The sequence below is a fragment of the Chlorocebus sabaeus genome, chromosome 20, assembly GCF_047675955.1.
Source record: "Chlorocebus sabaeus isolate Y175 chromosome 20, mChlSab1.0.hap1, whole genome shotgun sequence".
NCBI classification, from domain to species: domain Eukaryota; kingdom Metazoa; phylum Chordata; class Mammalia; order Primates; family Cercopithecidae; genus Chlorocebus; species Chlorocebus sabaeus.
In genome coordinates, this window is record NC_132923.1 from 76,774,977 (window position 1) to 76,794,564 (window position 19,588).

At 39.0% G+C, this 19,588-nt stretch overlaps 1 protein-coding gene across 2 annotated transcripts in view; it reads left to right on the top strand.

The window, feature by feature from the left end:
- Positions 1–19,588, top strand: part of C20H1orf87 (chromosome 20 C1orf87 homolog) — an 82,550-nt gene that overhangs the window by 41,861 nt on the left and 21,101 nt on the right. For both annotated transcript variants that reach the window (XM_007978533.3, XM_073008121.1), the window contains exon 8: positions 6,525–6,622. In XM_007978533.3, coding sequence (XP_007976724.3) covers positions 6,525–6,622 — 98 coding nt within the window. The remainder of the gene's footprint in view (positions 1–6,524; positions 6,623–19,588) is intronic.

The following is a 19,588-nucleotide window of genomic DNA, read 5'->3' on the forward strand; positions in this document are numbered from 1 at the left end:
CCACTGGCAAATCTGGGTCCCAAATATCTACCTCCTGTGTCTATGGGAAGATTAAATAAAATAAATATGTGGAGGCATTTAGCATACTATCTAATTTATAGGGCCCTCACTGTATATGCTTCCTTTCCTTCTTATAAAAAAGAAATCAGTGTTTGGTGAGGGTCTCACTTCAAAACAGCCTAAGAAAGGAGAATCTTCCCATAGTCAAGTGATGGCCACATTGAGGTCTGGTTGTCAGGGCAGACCTTGAATCTTGAATGTTCTTCTCCCCACAGCCAACCCTGAAAGCTTAACTTTATGGTTCAGATCCAAAGAAATGGGGTACATTTTCCTTGAAGCTGGTCTGCCTTTCATGAGCCATCTGGCATCTCTTAAGACATCTGGAACTCACTTAGAGCATAATACAGTTCTGGGAGGCATGTAAAATAGAATTCTGTTTCCCCAGAACATGAGGCGAATTGAGGCCGAAGGGACATTGGAAACAGAAGCAGCCACTATGACACCTCTACTCCCTTACTCCTTAACATGGGACTTCAGAGTGGACAAGGAAAGGTTATGACTGAGTTAAAAGGTTCCTTTTTTTTGTGGGGGCGGGGGAGTTGTTTTGGCCAGTAGCTCTGAATTTCCTTTGGGTGCAGGAGAGAGAATCACAGACTATGAAAGCTATGCACTTTCTCTCCAGAAAGATTTTAAAAAAATTTAAAAGCACATCCACACAGCCACAATTTCAGAGGGTTCACAAATCATCTGTAATTTCCAAGATAAATAAATGCAGTTTTAAAGGATATTCTATGGGTCTTGTCACTAAAATCAATGGAATTTGACCATATACAAAGGTCAGTATAGAAGTATATAAAGTATCTGCCATCTTCATTCTATGGACTCACTCATCCTGTTCCTCTAGCATACCTTCAACGCAATGATGGTTTCTGTCAGGACTGCCAAGGCAATGTGGATACACATTCATTCATTTATTAACTTCCCTGACCATTATCCAAGTCAGGTGTAGATTCAATAGAGTTGTAGAACCTAAGACATTCTATGCATGCAGGCTCAGTTTAACCCTTTTACATAATCCATATTCTTCAGCATTTGAACTAATCCTCTTTCTGCTTCACAGCACAAACCCCTCCCAAACTGCTCCCAAACCTGCCTCCCAGGAGAAGCTAGCTAGAACATAGGTTGTTTTAATTACTCTTTGCTTCATTTTCATGTAGCTTCCTCATCATCAGGAGGAAGTCCCCTTACTGACATAGCCTGAGTTTGTGAATGTGAAGTTCATTCTTGTGGCAAGACTCTAGCTAAGACATGTGTTTAAGTGGACCAGGACTTTAAGACCTCCTTCTGTAGTTTGTCAGGCTCTGTTTTCATATTTAGTGTTTTCTATAACTTTAAGCTCTGCCTTAAAAGTATAAAAAAGATTTTTACTAACTTTGAATCTTTCTCCTCTTTCAATGCAACAGCCACCTTTCTGATCAATATGGCATATTTAATCCATTCTTGCATTTGACATAATACTCACTCATTGTGTTCTGGGCATTGAAGTAGGCACTGAGGACAACAGACTTTTATGGTTTAGGCTCCTGAGTTCTCCAGGAGCTCAGGAGAAAGGCAATGTTTTAAATATGTCATCACAATTCTGTGTGACAGTGTAATGACGGCAGTGACTTTGAACACAGAGAAGGAACACCAATGTGCCCTCACCTGAAAGCTCTCCAGAGGAGATGATGTAAACACTGAATCTTAGAGAACAGGCGGGTTTGGCAAAGAAAGAGGGGACAGGGCAGCTGGGCATGGTGGCTCACGCTTGTAATCCCAGCACATTGGGAGGCTAAGGTGGGCAGATCACGAGGTCAAGAGATGGATACCATCCTGGCCAACATGGTGAAACCCTTTCTCTACTAAAAATAAAAAAATTAGCCAGGCATGGTGGCACACACTACTCGTGGACATGGTAGTCCCAGCTACTTGGGAGGCTGAGGCAGGAGAATCACTTGAACTTGAACCCAGGAGGCAGAGGTTGCAGTGAGCCGAGATCCTGCCCTCCAGCCTGGGTGACAGAGGCAAGACTTATTAAAAAAAAAAAAAAAAACTTGGAGACAGGGGAAGAGATGGGAAAGTGTGAAAGTGTTCTCAGTAAAAGTCGCAATGTGAAAGCACTGACATGACAGCATGGCTAATTCAGGAGACTGTAAGTCCTGTTCAAGTCAACTTTAGAATGGAAAGGAGGAGCCAGTTGATGAAGGGTCTTTGTAAGGAGCGTGAATTTCATACTGAAGGTCCAAAGGAACCACTGAAGGATATTAAACAAGTGAATGATATGATCAGATTCAAATGAGAAAAAAGAGCATTCCAATCGAATTTGGAGAATGGATTAGAAGCAGGCAAAACTGGGGGCAGAGAGACCTTTTAGAAGGCTGTTTCAATCATCCAGGCAAGAAATTATGAGAGTTTAAGCCAAGGCAGTACCAGGAGGGATGGAGACATCAAGGAGGTAGAAAAGCAAGTCTTGATGACTGATTGGATAGGGGCCCCAACTTGGGAGAAATAAAGAATGACTTCCAAGGTTCTAGCTTTGGCAACCTGATGGACAGTGGTGCCATTCTCTGAGATAGGAAATAGAAAAGGAGTAATTGAGAGGGGTAGAGGAAGGAGTGATGAGTTCAGTTTTGAACATGCTGATCTGGCTAGAGAGGTGAAAACTGAATAGTGATTTAAGACTTTTCAATATGGAGTGGAATTCATAGTAGTTAAGATTACCCAAGGATGTAATGACAAGTGAGAATGGAAGAAGGCTGAGGAGAGCACTCATTGCTAAGGAGTGGTAAACAAAGAGAAGCCAACAAAGGAAATTCAAAACAATCAAAGGAGACATAGGAGTGGTTTAAAAAAAAAAAAAAAAAGCAAAATACAAAGAGAGTTTGGAGAAGGGTGGCAATGATCAACCATGTCTCATGCTGCAACAAGATCATCTATAAACAGGATTGAAAAGTATACATTAAATTTAAAACCATGGAGATTCCTAGTAATGTGGTAAACATAGTTTAAGCAGAATGAAGAGGTAAAATGCAAATGGAGCTATCTGTGGGAAAAGAGGGAGCTGAGACAGTGTGCACTGCTCTTTCAAGGAGCATTTTGGGGAAATGAATGTTTATTTCACATGTAATTTTTAATAACAGATATTTTAGTTACTTCTGGTTAAAAACATTTCCTTAATAAACAGAAGAAACTACATAGAAACATTTTCTTACCAAGGGTCCTCATTACGAATATTGATGTTTTAAAGGATTTTAATAATAATCGTGACTAACATGGAATTGCTGTTATTTTCTGGTAGATGTTTCTGTTGTGCCTCTATAACTGGCAGCAGTCAGTTCTTAGCAGCTATCAATTGGTCTGCTTCTAGGAACCCTGATGTACTATTTCTAATATGCTGTTCATTTTAGCCTAAAGCAAAACTCAATGTTGCCAGAAGTAAGTGATCTGTTTTTAGAATATTCTCTTAATATTGATGTTCAAAAATATATCAATATGTTCTAATCATGAAGATAGTTCAGTTCTTATTTATGGAGTAAAATGGCCTAGCGTGACCAATCTCTGACTCTTGAACTTTATTTTTTTGCCCATCTCCACTCATGCATATGCCACTCTTCAGTGAATTCAACTCATGCATTCATGGCCTCTTTCACTTATATATACATTTATTAAATAATTATTGATCCTTTATGTTTCAATACTGTGCTAGTCAATGGTGATAAGAAAATGAATTAAACCCAATTCCAGTCCTGAGTAAGCCACCACCTTGTAGAAATGCTCAACAAATAACAGCTAATTACTGCCCAACCTGAAAAGGGATATGATAGCAGAATGGATAATGTCAAAATAAATGCTGCTTCTAAAAAGCACCGTGCTTTTTCTCACCCATATTTACACATGCTTTTCCTCTGCCTAGAATGCCCCTCAACTCCTTATTCTTCTAGCAAACTCTATTTATTTTTTCATATTCAAATCAATCTTTTTTTTTTCCTCTTTTAAGCTTCCCTGACATTTCTCCTCTATACATAGGAACATGCAAGTTTCAAATCCAGATTGGTTGTCTTTCCTTTCATACAGACAAATGAGGATGAGCTTTTTGTTGTCATTTTAAAATGTTGGTTTTATGATTATTCAAGTATGGTGAGACCAACAGATCAGGAAATGAGATGATTGCTACTGAAAAGATAGTTTGTTTCTCATGGTTGCTGAGAGGAGAGGGCACCCCACACCCTGCAGGGCCAGGCCACACCTTGCAAGGCCAGACGAAGCACCGGGTTCTGTCAGGAGGCAGAGAGAATGAGGGGAATGTGGGCATGAGACTTTCTGTGGGTTTTCGGGAAGGAATAGACAGAGCAGAGTAAGCAGGCTTAGGATTGGCTAGCTTGCATAACCAGCAAGCTCTGTACCCGGCCCCAGGGTGGTTAGAGCAGGGAAATAGTGGCTCTGAGAGCCCAACAATAAAATAGATGGTTGGGGTATGGGCTTTGGATAAGTTGGTTAGGTGATAAAAGGCACACTTCAGGAAGGGCAGTCTCTCCAGGTTCAGCAAAGCCCCACGAAGGCATGTTCTCACTCATAGGTGGGAACTGAACAATGAGATCACTTGGACTCGGGAAGGGGAACATCACACACTGGGGCCTATCATGGGGAGGGGGGAGGGGGGAGGGATTGCATTGGGAGTTATACCTGATGTAAATGACGAGTTGATGGGTGCTGACGAGTTGATGGGTGTAGCACAGCAACATGGCACAAGTATACATATGTAACAAACCTGCACGTTATGCACATGTACCCTAGAACTTAAAGTATAATAATAAAAAAAATAAAATTAAAATTAAAATTAAAAAAAAAAGATAGGTTTAAAACAGGCACTACACTGAACTTCCTCTTCCTCTAAAAATAGTAACAGTGACTAAAAATACAGGTCAAGTATCTCTTGTCTGAAATATTTGGGACCAGAAGTGTTTTGGATTTTGAATGTTTATTGGATTTGGGATAGTTACATATATGTAATGAACTATCTTGGGGACAGAACTTCAAATCTAAACATGAAATTTATTTTTGTTTCATATATCACTTATACACATGGCCTGGAGGTAACTTTATACAATAATTGTAATAATTTTGTGCATGAAACGAGGTTTGTGTTAAATACTAATGTGTAGAATTCCGCACTTGTGGTTTCCTGTCAGCACTCAAAAAGTTTCAGATTTTGGATTTTTGGATTAGGAATGCTCAACTGTAGTTATGTTTGTACTAAATAGCTATTTTTAGTAGCTGCTTTTTTTATATATTTATTTACATAGTTATTATTAGAAATGTCCAATTTAGTGTAAATAGTCCACACACTAAACTCGACGTTTGTTTTTTCCTTCCTTCTCCCCTTCCTTCCTTGACACCCTGTAATTTCTCTCTCTCTCCCTCCCTTGTTTCCTCTCTTCTTTCTTCTTCCACTTCTCTATTTTCCTTCTCTCTTCTTTCCCCTACTCTCCCCTCTTCTCTCTTCTTTCCTCTCTCCCTCTGCTTCCTCTCTCCTCCCTCTGTCTTTTCTTTATTTCATCAAATATTAATCAAATGCCTACTAAGAGCCAGGCACTATTCTAAATGCTAACTTTATCATGAAATCCTCACAGAATCCTGGGAAGTAGGAAGTACTAGTCTTGTTTAATAAATGAAGCTGCAGCTATAAAAAGGTTAAGTAACTTCCCAAGATCAGAGAGATCACAGACAGGAAGCAGACCTGTTCTCAAATAAGGTCTGTTTGATTCTATCATTTATATGTTTAACCATTATTCTAAATATACAACAAAAGTTACTACACCCTAAAAGTTTGAAATATTTGAATCTAAGTGTCACTTACCCACCAACCTGAGAGCTGAACTAGTTTGTACTGGTTCAGAACAAGATTTAGAACATATTATAAACTTGGGAAACTTCAATGACACCTCATTCATTCATTCAACAAATATTTATCTGAGCATCTGGTTTCTAGACTAAGTTCCATAACTTATTAGCTATGTGATATTAAGGAAATACTTAATCTCTCCAAGTCTTTATTTCCTCATATATAAAATGTAGATAGTAATATTAACCCTGCTAATATAACAAGCTTGTTTTGCAAATCGAAATAGATGAAACAAAAACATTTAGCAATTCACCTATATAATGAAGTATGTATAATACAGAGGCATTGACTACCCATTCCATGGCTGATAAAAATGTAAGATCAGCATTTCAAACCCCAGTGGCTTCTGAGTAATGAAGTATACCTCTGTGTCAACTGAATAAAAACTTGCTGGTAAGCATTCAGTTGCACATTCTTGTCCTAAATGATATCCTGAAGGATACTTCAATGGTAGAATATACTGCTGGGTATTAATTCTTTGTCAAAACAATATAGCTTCTAATTATGAGAAAAATATTAATCATATCCTATTGAAACATTTTGTATCCTAGTGAGATCTTTTTTTTTTTTTTCAAACTTGTAGGTCAGGGCTATATGTGGGAAGCATGGATTGTATCTGACCCTGAGCCTGCTGGAAACATTGCTTAACCATCAAGATTTGGGTTACCAAAATGAAATAAAGTAAGTCAACTTTTGCTAAGAACTGAATGTTTGTATCCACCACCCCTTTCCCAGATGATATGGTGAAGCCTTAACTTGAAATATGATGGTTTTTGGAGACTGGCTTTGGGAGGTAATTAGGTTTAGATGAAGTCATAAAGGTAAAACCCCCATGATGAAATTATTGTCTTTGTAACGAGAGGAACAGACAAGAGAGTTTCCTGTCTCTTCCATGTGAAGATACAAAAGGTAGCCATCTATAAGTCAGGAAGAGGGTCCTCACCAAAAACTTAACCTGCCAGCACCTTGATCTTGGATTTTCTAGACTCCTACCTAGAGAATGACATTTTGTGAGAGCAGCCCGAATTTTTTTTTCACTCTGTCTTCTGTTAGGATACCAAACACTAGATCTGTCTTTAGAGTAGGAGTTTCGTGTGTGAAGCGATCGATTTCATCACTTGATAGAGTTAAGGTTTGCTTTTATTGTGACCAAAGGGTCTTCTTGGCTGTAGAAAAACAAAGCAGGAAACTTCCACCTACAACCATTACAGACTATCAGGGACTAGATTTACCATTCCTCCTTTAACAACTAAAAATATATGACAAACATATAGGACAAAATATGTGAAGCAGTGATTCTTAGACATCGAATGGCAAACAGCACAGAACAGTGACTCCTGGGAGAAGAAAAGCAAAGCAAGTGAGCCTAGCTCATTGCATAGGAATGAGGAATTCAAGCAGAGCCCAGCATTCTCCCTGAGTTAAAGCGACAGAGTTTCGAGTTCAGGAAGGCCAAAAAGACTAAAATGTACAGTACAGAGGAGTAGAGAAGTGAGAAATCCCCAGGGAGCCCTCTCTGGAGATTTCTAAGAGTTACCCTTAAATCTTCATGACCCTTAAATCTTCGTGTGAGTGCTGGCTAATGTATCCATTTGAGGCAACTACCCAAGGCCAGGGAAAGTAACACCAAAAGAAAGATGTAGAAACATTATTAGATCTCATATAGGATTGGGAATACTTCATGTTTCCATCAGCTACTGAAGAAGATCTTGTACCACATATGGCATTGAGTAGAAACCTTAAAAAAGTACAGCATTGTAATGATGGTGCCAAATTACCCCAGACAAACTCAACAAATCTTAAAAGTCTAACAAAGCTTGAAAATGATCAAAATGTTTTTAAGCAACTTAATTATATCTAAGAACAAAGTCCCCCAACTTCAAAGGAACAGAAAATTTTGATCAACAATGCAAAAATCACAGTTTCTAAAATGTATGCAAAAATTGCTGAGCACAAAAAGAAGCAGGAAAAGTAGGACGTATTATTCAGAGAGAAACCAGTTAATACAAGCAGATTCCTAAACAACATGGATAATACAATTAGTAAACAAGCATGTTAAAAGAGCACTTATAAATACACTCCACCTGTTCAAGAAGGCATAGGAAGACATGAACATAATGAAAGGTATGGAAGATTTAAAAAGATCCAAATACAACTTCTGGAGATTAAAAAAAAAATACAATGTCTTCTCCGCTACAACATGTAACCCCAGTGTAATAATGTGAAAAACCCTAAACAATTCACAACAGAGACATTCTACACAATGCCTAGCTGGTGCTCCACAAAATTGTGAAGACCATTGAAAACAAGGAAGATCTGAGAAACTGTCCCAGCCAACAAGAACATAAGAGGACATGAAGACTAAATGTTATGGGATAGCCTGGAGGGAATCTGGAACAGAAAAGGAATATTAGGTTAAAACTAAGGATATTGGAATTATGGACTTTAGTTAATCATAATGTATGAATATTGGTCCATTAATCATAGCAATAGTATCATATGAATGTAAGATATTGACCAAAAGGGAAACCAAGTATGAAGCATGTGAAAATTCTCTGTACTACCTTGAATTTTTTCTGTAAAATCTAAGACTACTTTAAAAAAAATAAGGTTTATTTTAAAAATACAATACCTGAAAGAAAAATGTTTGTTATGGAAGCAATGGAAGATAATACACACAATAACAAATAAGTGAATTTGACGACACAGATATAGACACTATGTAAAATAAAACTCAGTGTGAAAAAATGAAGGAAAAACTAACAGAGCATCATTGGCTCTTGTGACACCAGCAACCTAATACATAGGAAACTGGAGTCTCAGAAAAGGAAGAGAGGGATGAAGGGAAGAAAAGTATGTTGAACAAATAACAGCTGCAAATTTTTCAAATTTGGGGTAAACTATAAAGACATGGACCCAAGGAGCTCAATGAACTTCAGACACAAGAAATTTGAAATAAACCATGCAAAAGTTCATTGTGATCAAATTGTTTAACCCAGTGGTAAAGAAAAAACCTTAAAAGCACACAGAGAAAAAGACAAATTATAGTAGGCTTCCCTTTTCTGTGGTTTCACTTTCTATGACTTCAGTTACCAATGGTCTGAAAATATTAAATGGAAAACTCCAGAAATAAGCAAGTTATAAATTTTAAGTTGTGCACCATTCTGAGCAGCATGAAGAAATCTTATTCTATCCTGCTTGGTTCTGCCTGGGACATGATCATACCTTCATCCAACATATCCATGCTGTATATGTTACCCCTGTGTTGGTCACTTAGTAGCTGTCTTTGTTATCAGATTGACTGTCATAGTATCACAGTGCTTGTGTTCAAGTAATTCTTATTGTGCTTATTAATGGCCTCAAAGCAAAAAAGTAGTAATGCTGGCAACTTGCATATGCCAAAGATGAACTGTAAAGTAATTTCTTATGTAAAAAGGTGAAAGCTCACAACTTAATGAGGAAAATAAATGTATGCTGAGGTTGCTAAGATCTACGAAAAGAACAAATCTTCTGTTCGTACAATTGTGAAGAAGGAAAAAGAAATTTGTGCATAGGACATATATAGGGTTCAGTACTAGCTGTGGTTTCAGGCATCCACGATGGGTCTTGGAATATATACCATGTAGATAAGGGGAAACTACTACAATTTCCTTCTCAAATTTTTGGTAGAATTCACCAGTGAACCCAACTGGGCCTGGAACTTGCTATTTTGAAAGATTATTAATTATTGATTTAATTTATTTAATTAGTAAATCAACTTATATCCAGAATCTGGTTCCCTGTCACCCCCTCTATTGTTACTTAACAACACCCATCCACACTACCATTATCTTTCTCCTGGATTTCTGTAATAGCCCTCCTAACTGAACTCTGTTTCTACTCTTATACCTAATTTATCCTCACTCCTGCAGCTATTATAATCTATTAATAAACCTAAAAGGGTTCACATCATTACTCTTCTCAAAACACTGCAAGAGTATGTTATTACATGTAGAAGGCAAAAAAAAAAAAAAAAAAAATCAAAGTCCTCTACATGAGCTGCTCCCCCATCACTTCTCTGGCTCCATCTAAAATTTCCTTTCCCTAATCTGTTCCAGTTACACCATGCCTCTTTTCTTCCTCAAACACACCATGCAGACTTCAGCTTAGCACCAATCCTTTGAATGTTCCCTCTACCTTGAAGCTCTTCCCACAGATACCCTTATGCTAACTCCCTCACCTTCTTCAAGTTTTTGCTCAAATATCTCCTTGTCAATGAGACCTACACTAACCACCCTATTTAAAGCTGTGGTCCCCATCCTTTGTTCCCCTTAAGCTAGTCTCCTTGTGTTTTCTTTTATACACTTATCAACCTCTAATGAATTAGGTAATTTGCTGATTTATCATCTGTTTAGTTATTATCTGTATCTCCCTGACAGACAGTAGATGATAGTGCCACGGGGAAGAAAGGGTCTTTGTTTTATTCATTGATGTATCCAAAGTGTCTAGAGCAGTGCCTGGTACATAGTAGGTTCTCAATCAATATTTATTGACTTGAACTGAATTGGGGGTTGGGGATACATTGACTTGAATTGAATTAGAGGGGTGATCCCTCAAAATATTCTCAGGGATGCAGATACATAAATTCTTCTCAGTCCCTATCTCATGAGCAACTTGAAGAAGGCCTTCCTTACCCAACTCATCAAAATCAGGTCCCTTGGGCTGTACTCTGTCATGGCACCCAGTCATTTTATTTGCTAACACTTATCACTATTTGTAATTATGTATTTGCGTTATTTGTTAGTTTAAAGTCTACATAGTGATCTCCATGCTAGCAAGGGGCATGACTATTTTCCTCACACTATATTTCCAACATCTAGCCTAGTACTTGGCTGTATTAGTCTGTTCTCACAGTGCTATAAGGAACTACATGAGACTGAGTAATTTCTGAAGAAAAGAAGTTTAACTGACTCGTAGTTCTGTAGGCTGTACAGTAAGAATGGATGGGAGGCCTCAGGAAACTTACAATCACAGTGAAAGGCAAAGGGGAAGCAAACCATGGCAAATCAGGAGAGAGAGAAAAAGAGACAGTGAGGGGGGAAGTGCCACAGTTTTTTTGCTTTGTTTTGTTTTGTTTTGTTTTGATTTTTTAATTATACTTTAAGTTCTAGGGTACATGTGCAGTTTTAAACCATCAAACCTCATGAGAACTCACTCACCATCATGAGAACAGCATGGGGGAAATCCACCCTCATGACCCAATCACCTCCCACCAGGCCCTTCCTTCAGTACATGGAGATTACAATTTGACATGAAATTTGGGTGGGGACACAGAGTCAAGCAATATCATTCTGCCCCCAGGTCCTCCCAAGTCTCATGTTCTTTTTACATTTCAAAACCAATCATGCCTTCCCAACAGTCCCCCAAAGTCTTAACTCATTCCAGCATTAATGCAAAAGTCCAAGTCCAAAGTCTCATCTGAGACAAGGCAAATCTCTTCTACCTATGAGCCTGTAAAATAAAAAACAAGTCAGTTGCTTCCAAGATACAGTGGGGGTACAGGCATTGGGTAAATGCTCCCATTCCAAAAGGAATAAATGGGCCAAAACAAAGGAGCTACAGTACCCATGCAAGTCCAAAACCCAGCAGGGCAGTCATTAAATCTTAAAGCTCCAAAATAATTTCTTTTGACTCTATGTCTCACATCCAGAGCACACTGATGCAAGGGGTGGGTTCCTAAGGGTTTGGGCAGCTCTGCCCCTGTGGTTCTTCAGGGTACAGCTCCTTTGGCTGCTTTCACAAGCTTGCATTGAATGCCTGTGGCTTTTCCAGGTACATGGTTGAAAGTTGTCACTGGATTTACCATGCTGGGGTCTGGAGGACTGTACACTCTCTTTTTACAACTCCACTAGGCAGTCCCCTAGTGGGGACTCTGTACAGGAGCTCCAATCCCACATTTCCCCACTGCACTGCCCTAGTGGAGGTTCTCCATTAGGGCTCCACCCCTTCAGCAGACTTCTGCCTGAACATCCAGGCATTTCCATACATCCTCTGAAATCTAGGCAAAGGCTCCCAAACTCTTACCTTCTGCACATCCACAGGCCCAACACTCCATGGAAGCTACAAAGTCTTGGGGCTTGCACCCTCTGAAGCCATGGCTTGAGCTGTGCCTTGGTCCCTTTAGTCACAGCTGGAGCTGGAGCAACTGGGATGCAGGGCACCACGTCCTGAGGCTGCACAGAGCAGTGGGGCCCTGGACCCAGTCCATGAAACTATTTTTCCCCCCCAGGCCTCCAGGCCTGTGATGGGAGGGGCTGCCAAGATCTCTGAAATGACATGGAGACATTTTTCCCATTGTCTTGGCTATTAATATATAGCTCCTCATCACTTATGCAAATTTCTGCAGCCAGCTTGACTTTCTCCCCAGAAAATGTGCTTTTCCTTTCTACCTCATAGTCAGGCTACACATTTTCCAAACTTTTTTTCTCTGCTTCCCTTTTAAACATAAATTGCAATTTTAAACCATCTCTTTGTAAATGCTTATGACTGTACGTTTTTAGACACAACCAGGTCACATCTTGAATGCTTTGCTGCTTAGAAATTTCTTCTGCCAGATACCCTAAATCACTTCTCTCAAGTTCAAAGTTCCACAGATCTCTAAGGCAGGGGCAAAATATTGCCAGTCTCTTTGGTAAAGCATAGAAAGAGGGACCTTTACTCCATTTCCCAAAAAGTTCCTCATTCTCATTTGAGACCACCTCAGCCTGGACGTCATTGTCCATATCACTGTCAGCATTTTGATCAAAACCATTCAACAAGTCTCTAGGAAGTTTCAATTTTTTTCCCCACATCTTCCTGTCTTCTTCTGAGCCCTCCAAAATGTTTCAACCTTTGCCCATTACCCAGTTTGGAAGTCACTTCTACATTTTCATGTATCTTTATAGTAGTGCCCCACTGTCCTGGTACCAATTTTCTCTGTCAGTCTGTTTTTACATTGCTGTAAGGAACTACCTGAGACTGGGTAATTTTATGAAGAAAAGAGGTTTAATTGACTTATAGATTTATAGGCTTAACAGGAAGGATGGCTGAGAGGCCATAGGAAACTTAACGATCAAGGCAAAAGGCAAAGGGAAAGCAAGCATACCTTACCATGGCAAAGCAGGAGAGAGAGAGAGACAGTGAAGGGGGATGTGCCACAGTTTTAAACTATCAGATCTTGTGAAAACTATCACGAGAACAGCATGGGGGAAATCTGCCCCCATCATCCAATCACCTGCCACCAGGCCCCTCCTTCAACACATGGAGAATACACTTTGACATTAGATTTGGGTGGGGACACAAAGCCAAACCATGTCATTGCCACATGATAGGTACACAATAAATGTTTGAGGAATTTACTTATTCATTTATTTAGCAAGCATTTACTGGGTACCTACTATATACCAAGCACTACTCTTACACACTAGGAATATAGATATGAAAAAAACAAAGCCCCTTTCCTCATGAAACTGATATTCTAATGGGAAAGATAAATAATACCTAAGTTAGAATATATGGCATATCACATGGAGCAATACAGAAAAATGAAGGGTAAAGGTTATGAGGCACATCAATCAATGAACATATGAATAATGAGGTTATGATACTGAGCTTAGTCAATGAATTTCCACTATGCCAGCTTTGGACATGAGAGTCTGCCTTCTTTAAAACCTTGGGGGTGGTTGGATGAATGAGAGGGGTGTGGCTAAGCTGGAAATGCAGAAAACTGAGCTAAGAGCTGAGTAGAAAATCGCAAGACTAAAATTAATACCAAAAAGGCACCAATCTAAAGGAAGAAAAAGCAAGTATCAAAGCTCACATTATACTTATACATAGTAGAGACTCAATAGATGTTTGTTGATTAAAAATTGAGATCCAGAACCAAGATTCCAAGAATTAGGAATATGAGACCAAAAGAAAATGGGGAGCAAAAAAGGTTAGGCTACTTATTATCCTATCAACACTCTCAGTTTACCACTGTTTTTGTGCAGATCAGAGAAGCACACTGATTTCTTTACTCACCTGTCTTTGTCTTTTAAATGTTCAAGGATGTCAAAACTGTAAGAATTAAAAAAGAATTGCATTTATAAGAAATAAACCTGTTTCATCCCTAAACAGTCATTGGCTAAAGCTTCTTTTGTTGAATTAAATCCGTTTTGTTAAGGGCTTTGTACTCAAACCTATATCCTTAAGAGATTAAAGATGCAATTTAGACACACATTTTAGAAGCTGAATGCACGAATCATTATTTTAGTACATATTGTCCATTAATCTGCTGTTCAATTGGGAACCCATTTGGAATGTGGCTGCTTGCTAATTAGCAGGATTCTAGTGCTGAGCTGCTTCCTGACTAAATGTCCTTTAGAATCAATAAAACATCAGGAGGGATTATGGTGATGTGGGATTAGCCCCATCTAACCAAATAAAATGAGTTGTGTTTCCTCCTTAAACTGTCATGTTGTAAGAGATGAGGAGAGGAGCAATTTCACAAACCCTGTTACAAAGTTGTTGTTGTTGTTGTTGTTTTAACATTGAGATTTGTTTTTTTGCCATTTGCCTACCAATTAGCAGAGACATTAGTGAATGACTGCCAGGATAAGGCGATTTTGAGAAAGACTTGATTACGATTTCAAATCTCTACTCTGAATCACCCTTATGTAAAATGAGTTCAGGTTGTGTTGGATGGAAATTATTATCCATGTTCTTGGCCAGAAACATGTAAATCAGAATTAGCATTTAATGTTTCTGTGTGACTTTGCAATAAATGGTAATTAAGGAGGGCAGAGAGAGAACAGGAGGCAAACTAATACTCTAAAATTGTATTGGCAAAATTAAATGCTTCAAACCAGTTTAAAACACATGCACACAAGCCAAATTGTGTTGGGGGAAGGGATAAATAATAAAGCTGCTATGGAAGCTTCATGAATAGAGGGGAGCAATTGACACAGCCACAAGTAGGACTTATCATACACATCTGGCCCATTATTGAGAGTACAATTAAGTTGAAAAAGACTGGTTTTGCTAATCCCAGGAACAACCAGAGGATTTTAGAAGATGAAGGAAACATGAGGTGTCTGATTCAGCAATTACTTATAAAGGGAATAGGAAAAGTGTTAGGTAGCAAGCTATTAGAGATATGGTATAGATCTGCCCATTGGCTGTGCCTTAGAAATCAGACCTGCTGCCTTTTCTCTTCCAGAAAATAATAATAAGTGCTTTATAAATATTAACTCTTTTAATTATTACAACTTTACCATGAAGTAGGTATATTATTTTTCAAGTGAGGAAACTGATGCACAGAGGCACAGAGAGGCTAAAACCAATACACAAGTAATAAATGAATTCATCAATAAGGCTAAGTCAAATGTAAGCTCTCTACCTTCAGTCTCATCTCTTGGTCACTACACTACACTGAGTCTCCTACAAGTCCTATGAAACTCAGTTTATAAGATAATGGCTAGGCACAGAGGCTTTAGCCAAACTGCCTAAGTTCCAGAGCTGGCTTCACCCTTGGGCTTGATGCTAAAGAGAATTCTAGATTTCAGTTTAGTATCTCTTGCCCCCTCCTCCAGGACCCAGGAGGAATGTAAGGTATGAATACCAAAGAGGGAAACATTTAAGCTCTAGGGGCAGGTATTATCCAAAGAAGCCCAGAGCTTGGAAGCAACCTTTCCTTACCAGATCACATGGCTTAAACAACAGAGATTTATTTTCTCACAGTTGTGGAGGCTAGAAGTCCAAGATCAAGGTGTCAGTAGGTTTAGTTTCTTTGAAGGCCTCTCTCCCTGGCTTGGCTAACTCTCAAAAGTTAGGCTTCTTTGACTATTCCTTCTGTTAGGGCTGTTAAAGGCTGAATTGTATCCCTCCAAAGTTCACATATTGAAGTGTTAATCCCTAGTACTTCAGAATATGGCTATATTTGGAGGGCCTTTTAAAGAAGTGATAGGCTGGTTATGGTGGCTTATGCCTGTAATCCCAACACTTTGGGAGGCGGAGGTGAGCAGATCACTTGAGGTCAGGAGTTTAACACCAGCCTGGCCAACCTGGGAAAACCCTGCCTCTATTAAAAATACAAAAATTAGCTAGCATGGTGGTGCATGCCTGCAGTCCCAGCTACTCTCAAGGCTAAGGCATGGGAATTGCTTGAACCTAGGAAGGAGAGTTTGTAGTGAGCTGAGATCGTACCACTGCACTCCAGCCTGGGTGACAAAGTGAGACTCTGTCCCCCAAAAACTAAAAATAAAGAAGTGATAACTGAGTTAAAATGAGACTGTTAGTTTGGGTTCTAATCCAATCTGAAGGGTGTCCTTATAGGAAGTGGACATTTGGAGACACAAAGAGACACCAGGGATGTACGTGCACAGAGGAAAGACCATGCACAGAGAACACAGCAAGAAAGTGGCCATCTGCAAGCCAAGGAGAGAGGCCTTGGAAGAAACTAAACCTACTGACACTTTGATCTTGGACTTCCAGCCTCCAGAACTGTGAGAAAATAAATTTCTGTTGTTTAAGCCATGTGATCTGCGGTATTTTGTTATGGTAGCCTGTCTGAGACCATTTGGACTGCCATAACAGAATACTATTGACTTGGTGGTTTATAAAAAACATAAATTTATTTCTCAGATTTCTGGAGGTCAGGAAGTCCAAGATCAAGACACAAGCAGATTTAGTGTTTGGTGAGGGTCCACTTCCTTAGAGACAGATGTTTTTTTCACTGTGACCTCCTATGGTGAAAGCAGAAAAAGATCTCTCTTAGGCCTCCTTTATAAGAATACTAATCCCATGCATGAGGGCTCTGCCCTCCATGGCCTAATCACTTTCCTAAGACCATAGCTCCTAATACCATGAGAGTGAGGATTTCAGTACATGAATGTGGGGGAGATATAAACATTTAGACCATAACACAACCCCAGCAAACTAATATAGTCCCTAAAGGCTAAAGGCCTCTTCAGTAATCCTCCTGTCTGACTCCTCCTTCTGGCATATTTTGTTTCCCTTGACTGAAGTAGAGGATTACAGGATTCTGAAGGCAATTCTTCAAATCATGGGACTTAATTTCTGATCCTGGCAGTCTGAACAGAGCTGACTCTTTATCAATATTCTATACTATGTCTCAGCTGAGCTTGGTGGGATTTGTAGGAGCTAACCAGGTAAGGGACAGGGAAGAGTATTTCAGAGATAAGGAGCCGTATGTGCTGAGACAAAAGCCAAACAAAAATAAGTTTGGAGAACTACATACTGTTCATTATGGCTGGAACATACATTTCAGGAGGCAAAAAGGTAATGGGCTTAGGAGGTGAACATCGGCAAACCTTTTGACTTAAGCCTTCATAACCCTCACAGAACAGCATGCCAGCTGAAACTACCTTCATCAGTGTTACAAGGATGTTCCAGTGAAATAGCCTACATTTTGTGTGTTTAGTGCATTTAGGTTTGTTTGGTTTTCTAATGTATGAGGCTTTTTGTATAAAATAACATCTGCCTAACAACCCCTAACTAAAATTTCTATGAAGAAGGAAAGAGACAAACAATACAGGAGTAGCAAAAACTGACTAATAGGGACTCTAGTGTCAGAATATACCAAAAAAATCTTCACTAACTATAATAAATGGAATGTGGGAAAATAAATGAGTTGCACGCCCCAAGCTGTGCCCTATCCACCTATAAGAAGTGCAGAAAACAGAAAATACTTTATCCCTTCACCACAATCTTCCCCTTGATTTGGGGACCCAAGTCTTGACCAACAAGAAAATTACACAAGTGTTGTTTTCTTGTGCAGCCTGAGCACTATGGTTCCCACGTCTCCTTTCCCTCCCTCCCCTGCCCAAGGATACACACATGTATACTTAATCACACACAACTCTTCTGTGCCTATTTGAAGAGCTCAACTATCAAGAATGACAGCAGAAAGTTGAAGTAAGCGAGGTGGGAAAGGGAAAATATGACTATGATGCTTGCATCTGATGAAGGTAATATCTGGTAATAAAGTTGTAGAGGTTAGTACAGAGAGGAAGATCACAGTCTGTTGTATATGATGAGGAGCATATAGCTTATGGCATACTATACCAATATGGGGTATGCGATATACAACAAATGTAGCGAGAAGACCCTATCTCTGCCCTATCAAGGTGTACCAGGTGTATGCCTGAGAGGCACCAGGAGTGGATGAAAGTTGTCATCTGCCCTTGACTTCCGATCTAGTGAGCAGTGAGCAAGGCCAAAGGAAATCAATGCAACTCATCTGCTGGGTTTTACTGAACACGAATAGATACTCATTTGAAGCATAATACCTAATTTTAAAAAAACACACACACTACAAAACATGGAAAGGGAGCCACAATTCTGCAGGCTCCAAATCTCAACAGACCTTTTAAATTGATCTACTCTAAGAAAAATTTAGAAAACCATTGGTTTTTTCGTAGAGTATAAGAAGCCATGTCCTCTACTGAAATGAATTGGAAAGTAATCAACATAATGAGATTAAAAGGACACAGAAATGAAACTTAAAAAGCACAAAACATGAACAGAGGAAACTAGAAAGAATTTTGGTAAATATGGATGGTTTCAAGAAAACTAAAATTTCCATAGCAGAATTAAGAGTTAACCAGGAATCAATATATAATGTCAAATTTAAGAGGCTTTTACAAAATCTAGAGGAAAATAGCAAAGAAGAAAATGAGGATAGTAGATATAAAAGAAGAAGAATAGAGATTCAACCTCAGAGGTCTTGGTATTATTAAAAAGAAAACTAGAAAGAATGGAAAAAGAAATAAAAATGGAAGTCCCAACTGAAGAAACTTTGCAGAGCTGGTACAGCCGTAGAGATTGAAGGGACTCAGTGTGACATAAGCTCAATTAAGAAAAAACGTATGCACATCATTCCAACAAAACTTTTATATTATAAAGACAAAGGCAATTATTCAGGGATCCAGGCCAAAAACCCAATAAAACTAAACCAAAGCAAACAAAGAAAAAATTAATTATAAATGACCAAAAATCAGACTGACATCAGACTTCTGCAACAATAAATGTCAAGAGACACTACAGCCATGTCCATGGAACTGCAGAGATCACAGAAATATCACTGAAGTCAAGTTACATTATGTTCAGATAGATTTGGAGTGAGGGCATAAATCCTGGCTGTCCCATTGATCCATGTGCCCTTGGGCAAGTCACTTACCTGCCCCGTAAGATGGTTGTCTCGATTAAATGAGATAATGCACAAAAAGTACTCAGAATATTCACTCCATGCCATTTTAACTTGAAAAACTCAGTTAAAGTGGGATTCGAAATCAGGTCTGCCTGAATCTAGAATCAGGCTCACAGAACTTGTCCTCCAGTCCTGACCTGTCTGGCTTGACACTGGAGTTTTGGTACCTACTTTTGTTATTAGAATTATAGTGCCTGTTATGGCAACTAGAACCCACTCCCAAATTTAAGTTGTGAACAGCACTTTGAAGGTCTTGGGGTAATGTAAAGAATGTGGGAGAAAAGAAATATTTTGTCAGAAGGATCTTAAAAATTGTGTTGGTCATGTAAGTCCTATACCATTCAAATCAGGCAATATCCAAATTCAATCATTAAAAAATTTTCCCTCAATCTGCTTCCCCCGCTGTCAGCATATAATCA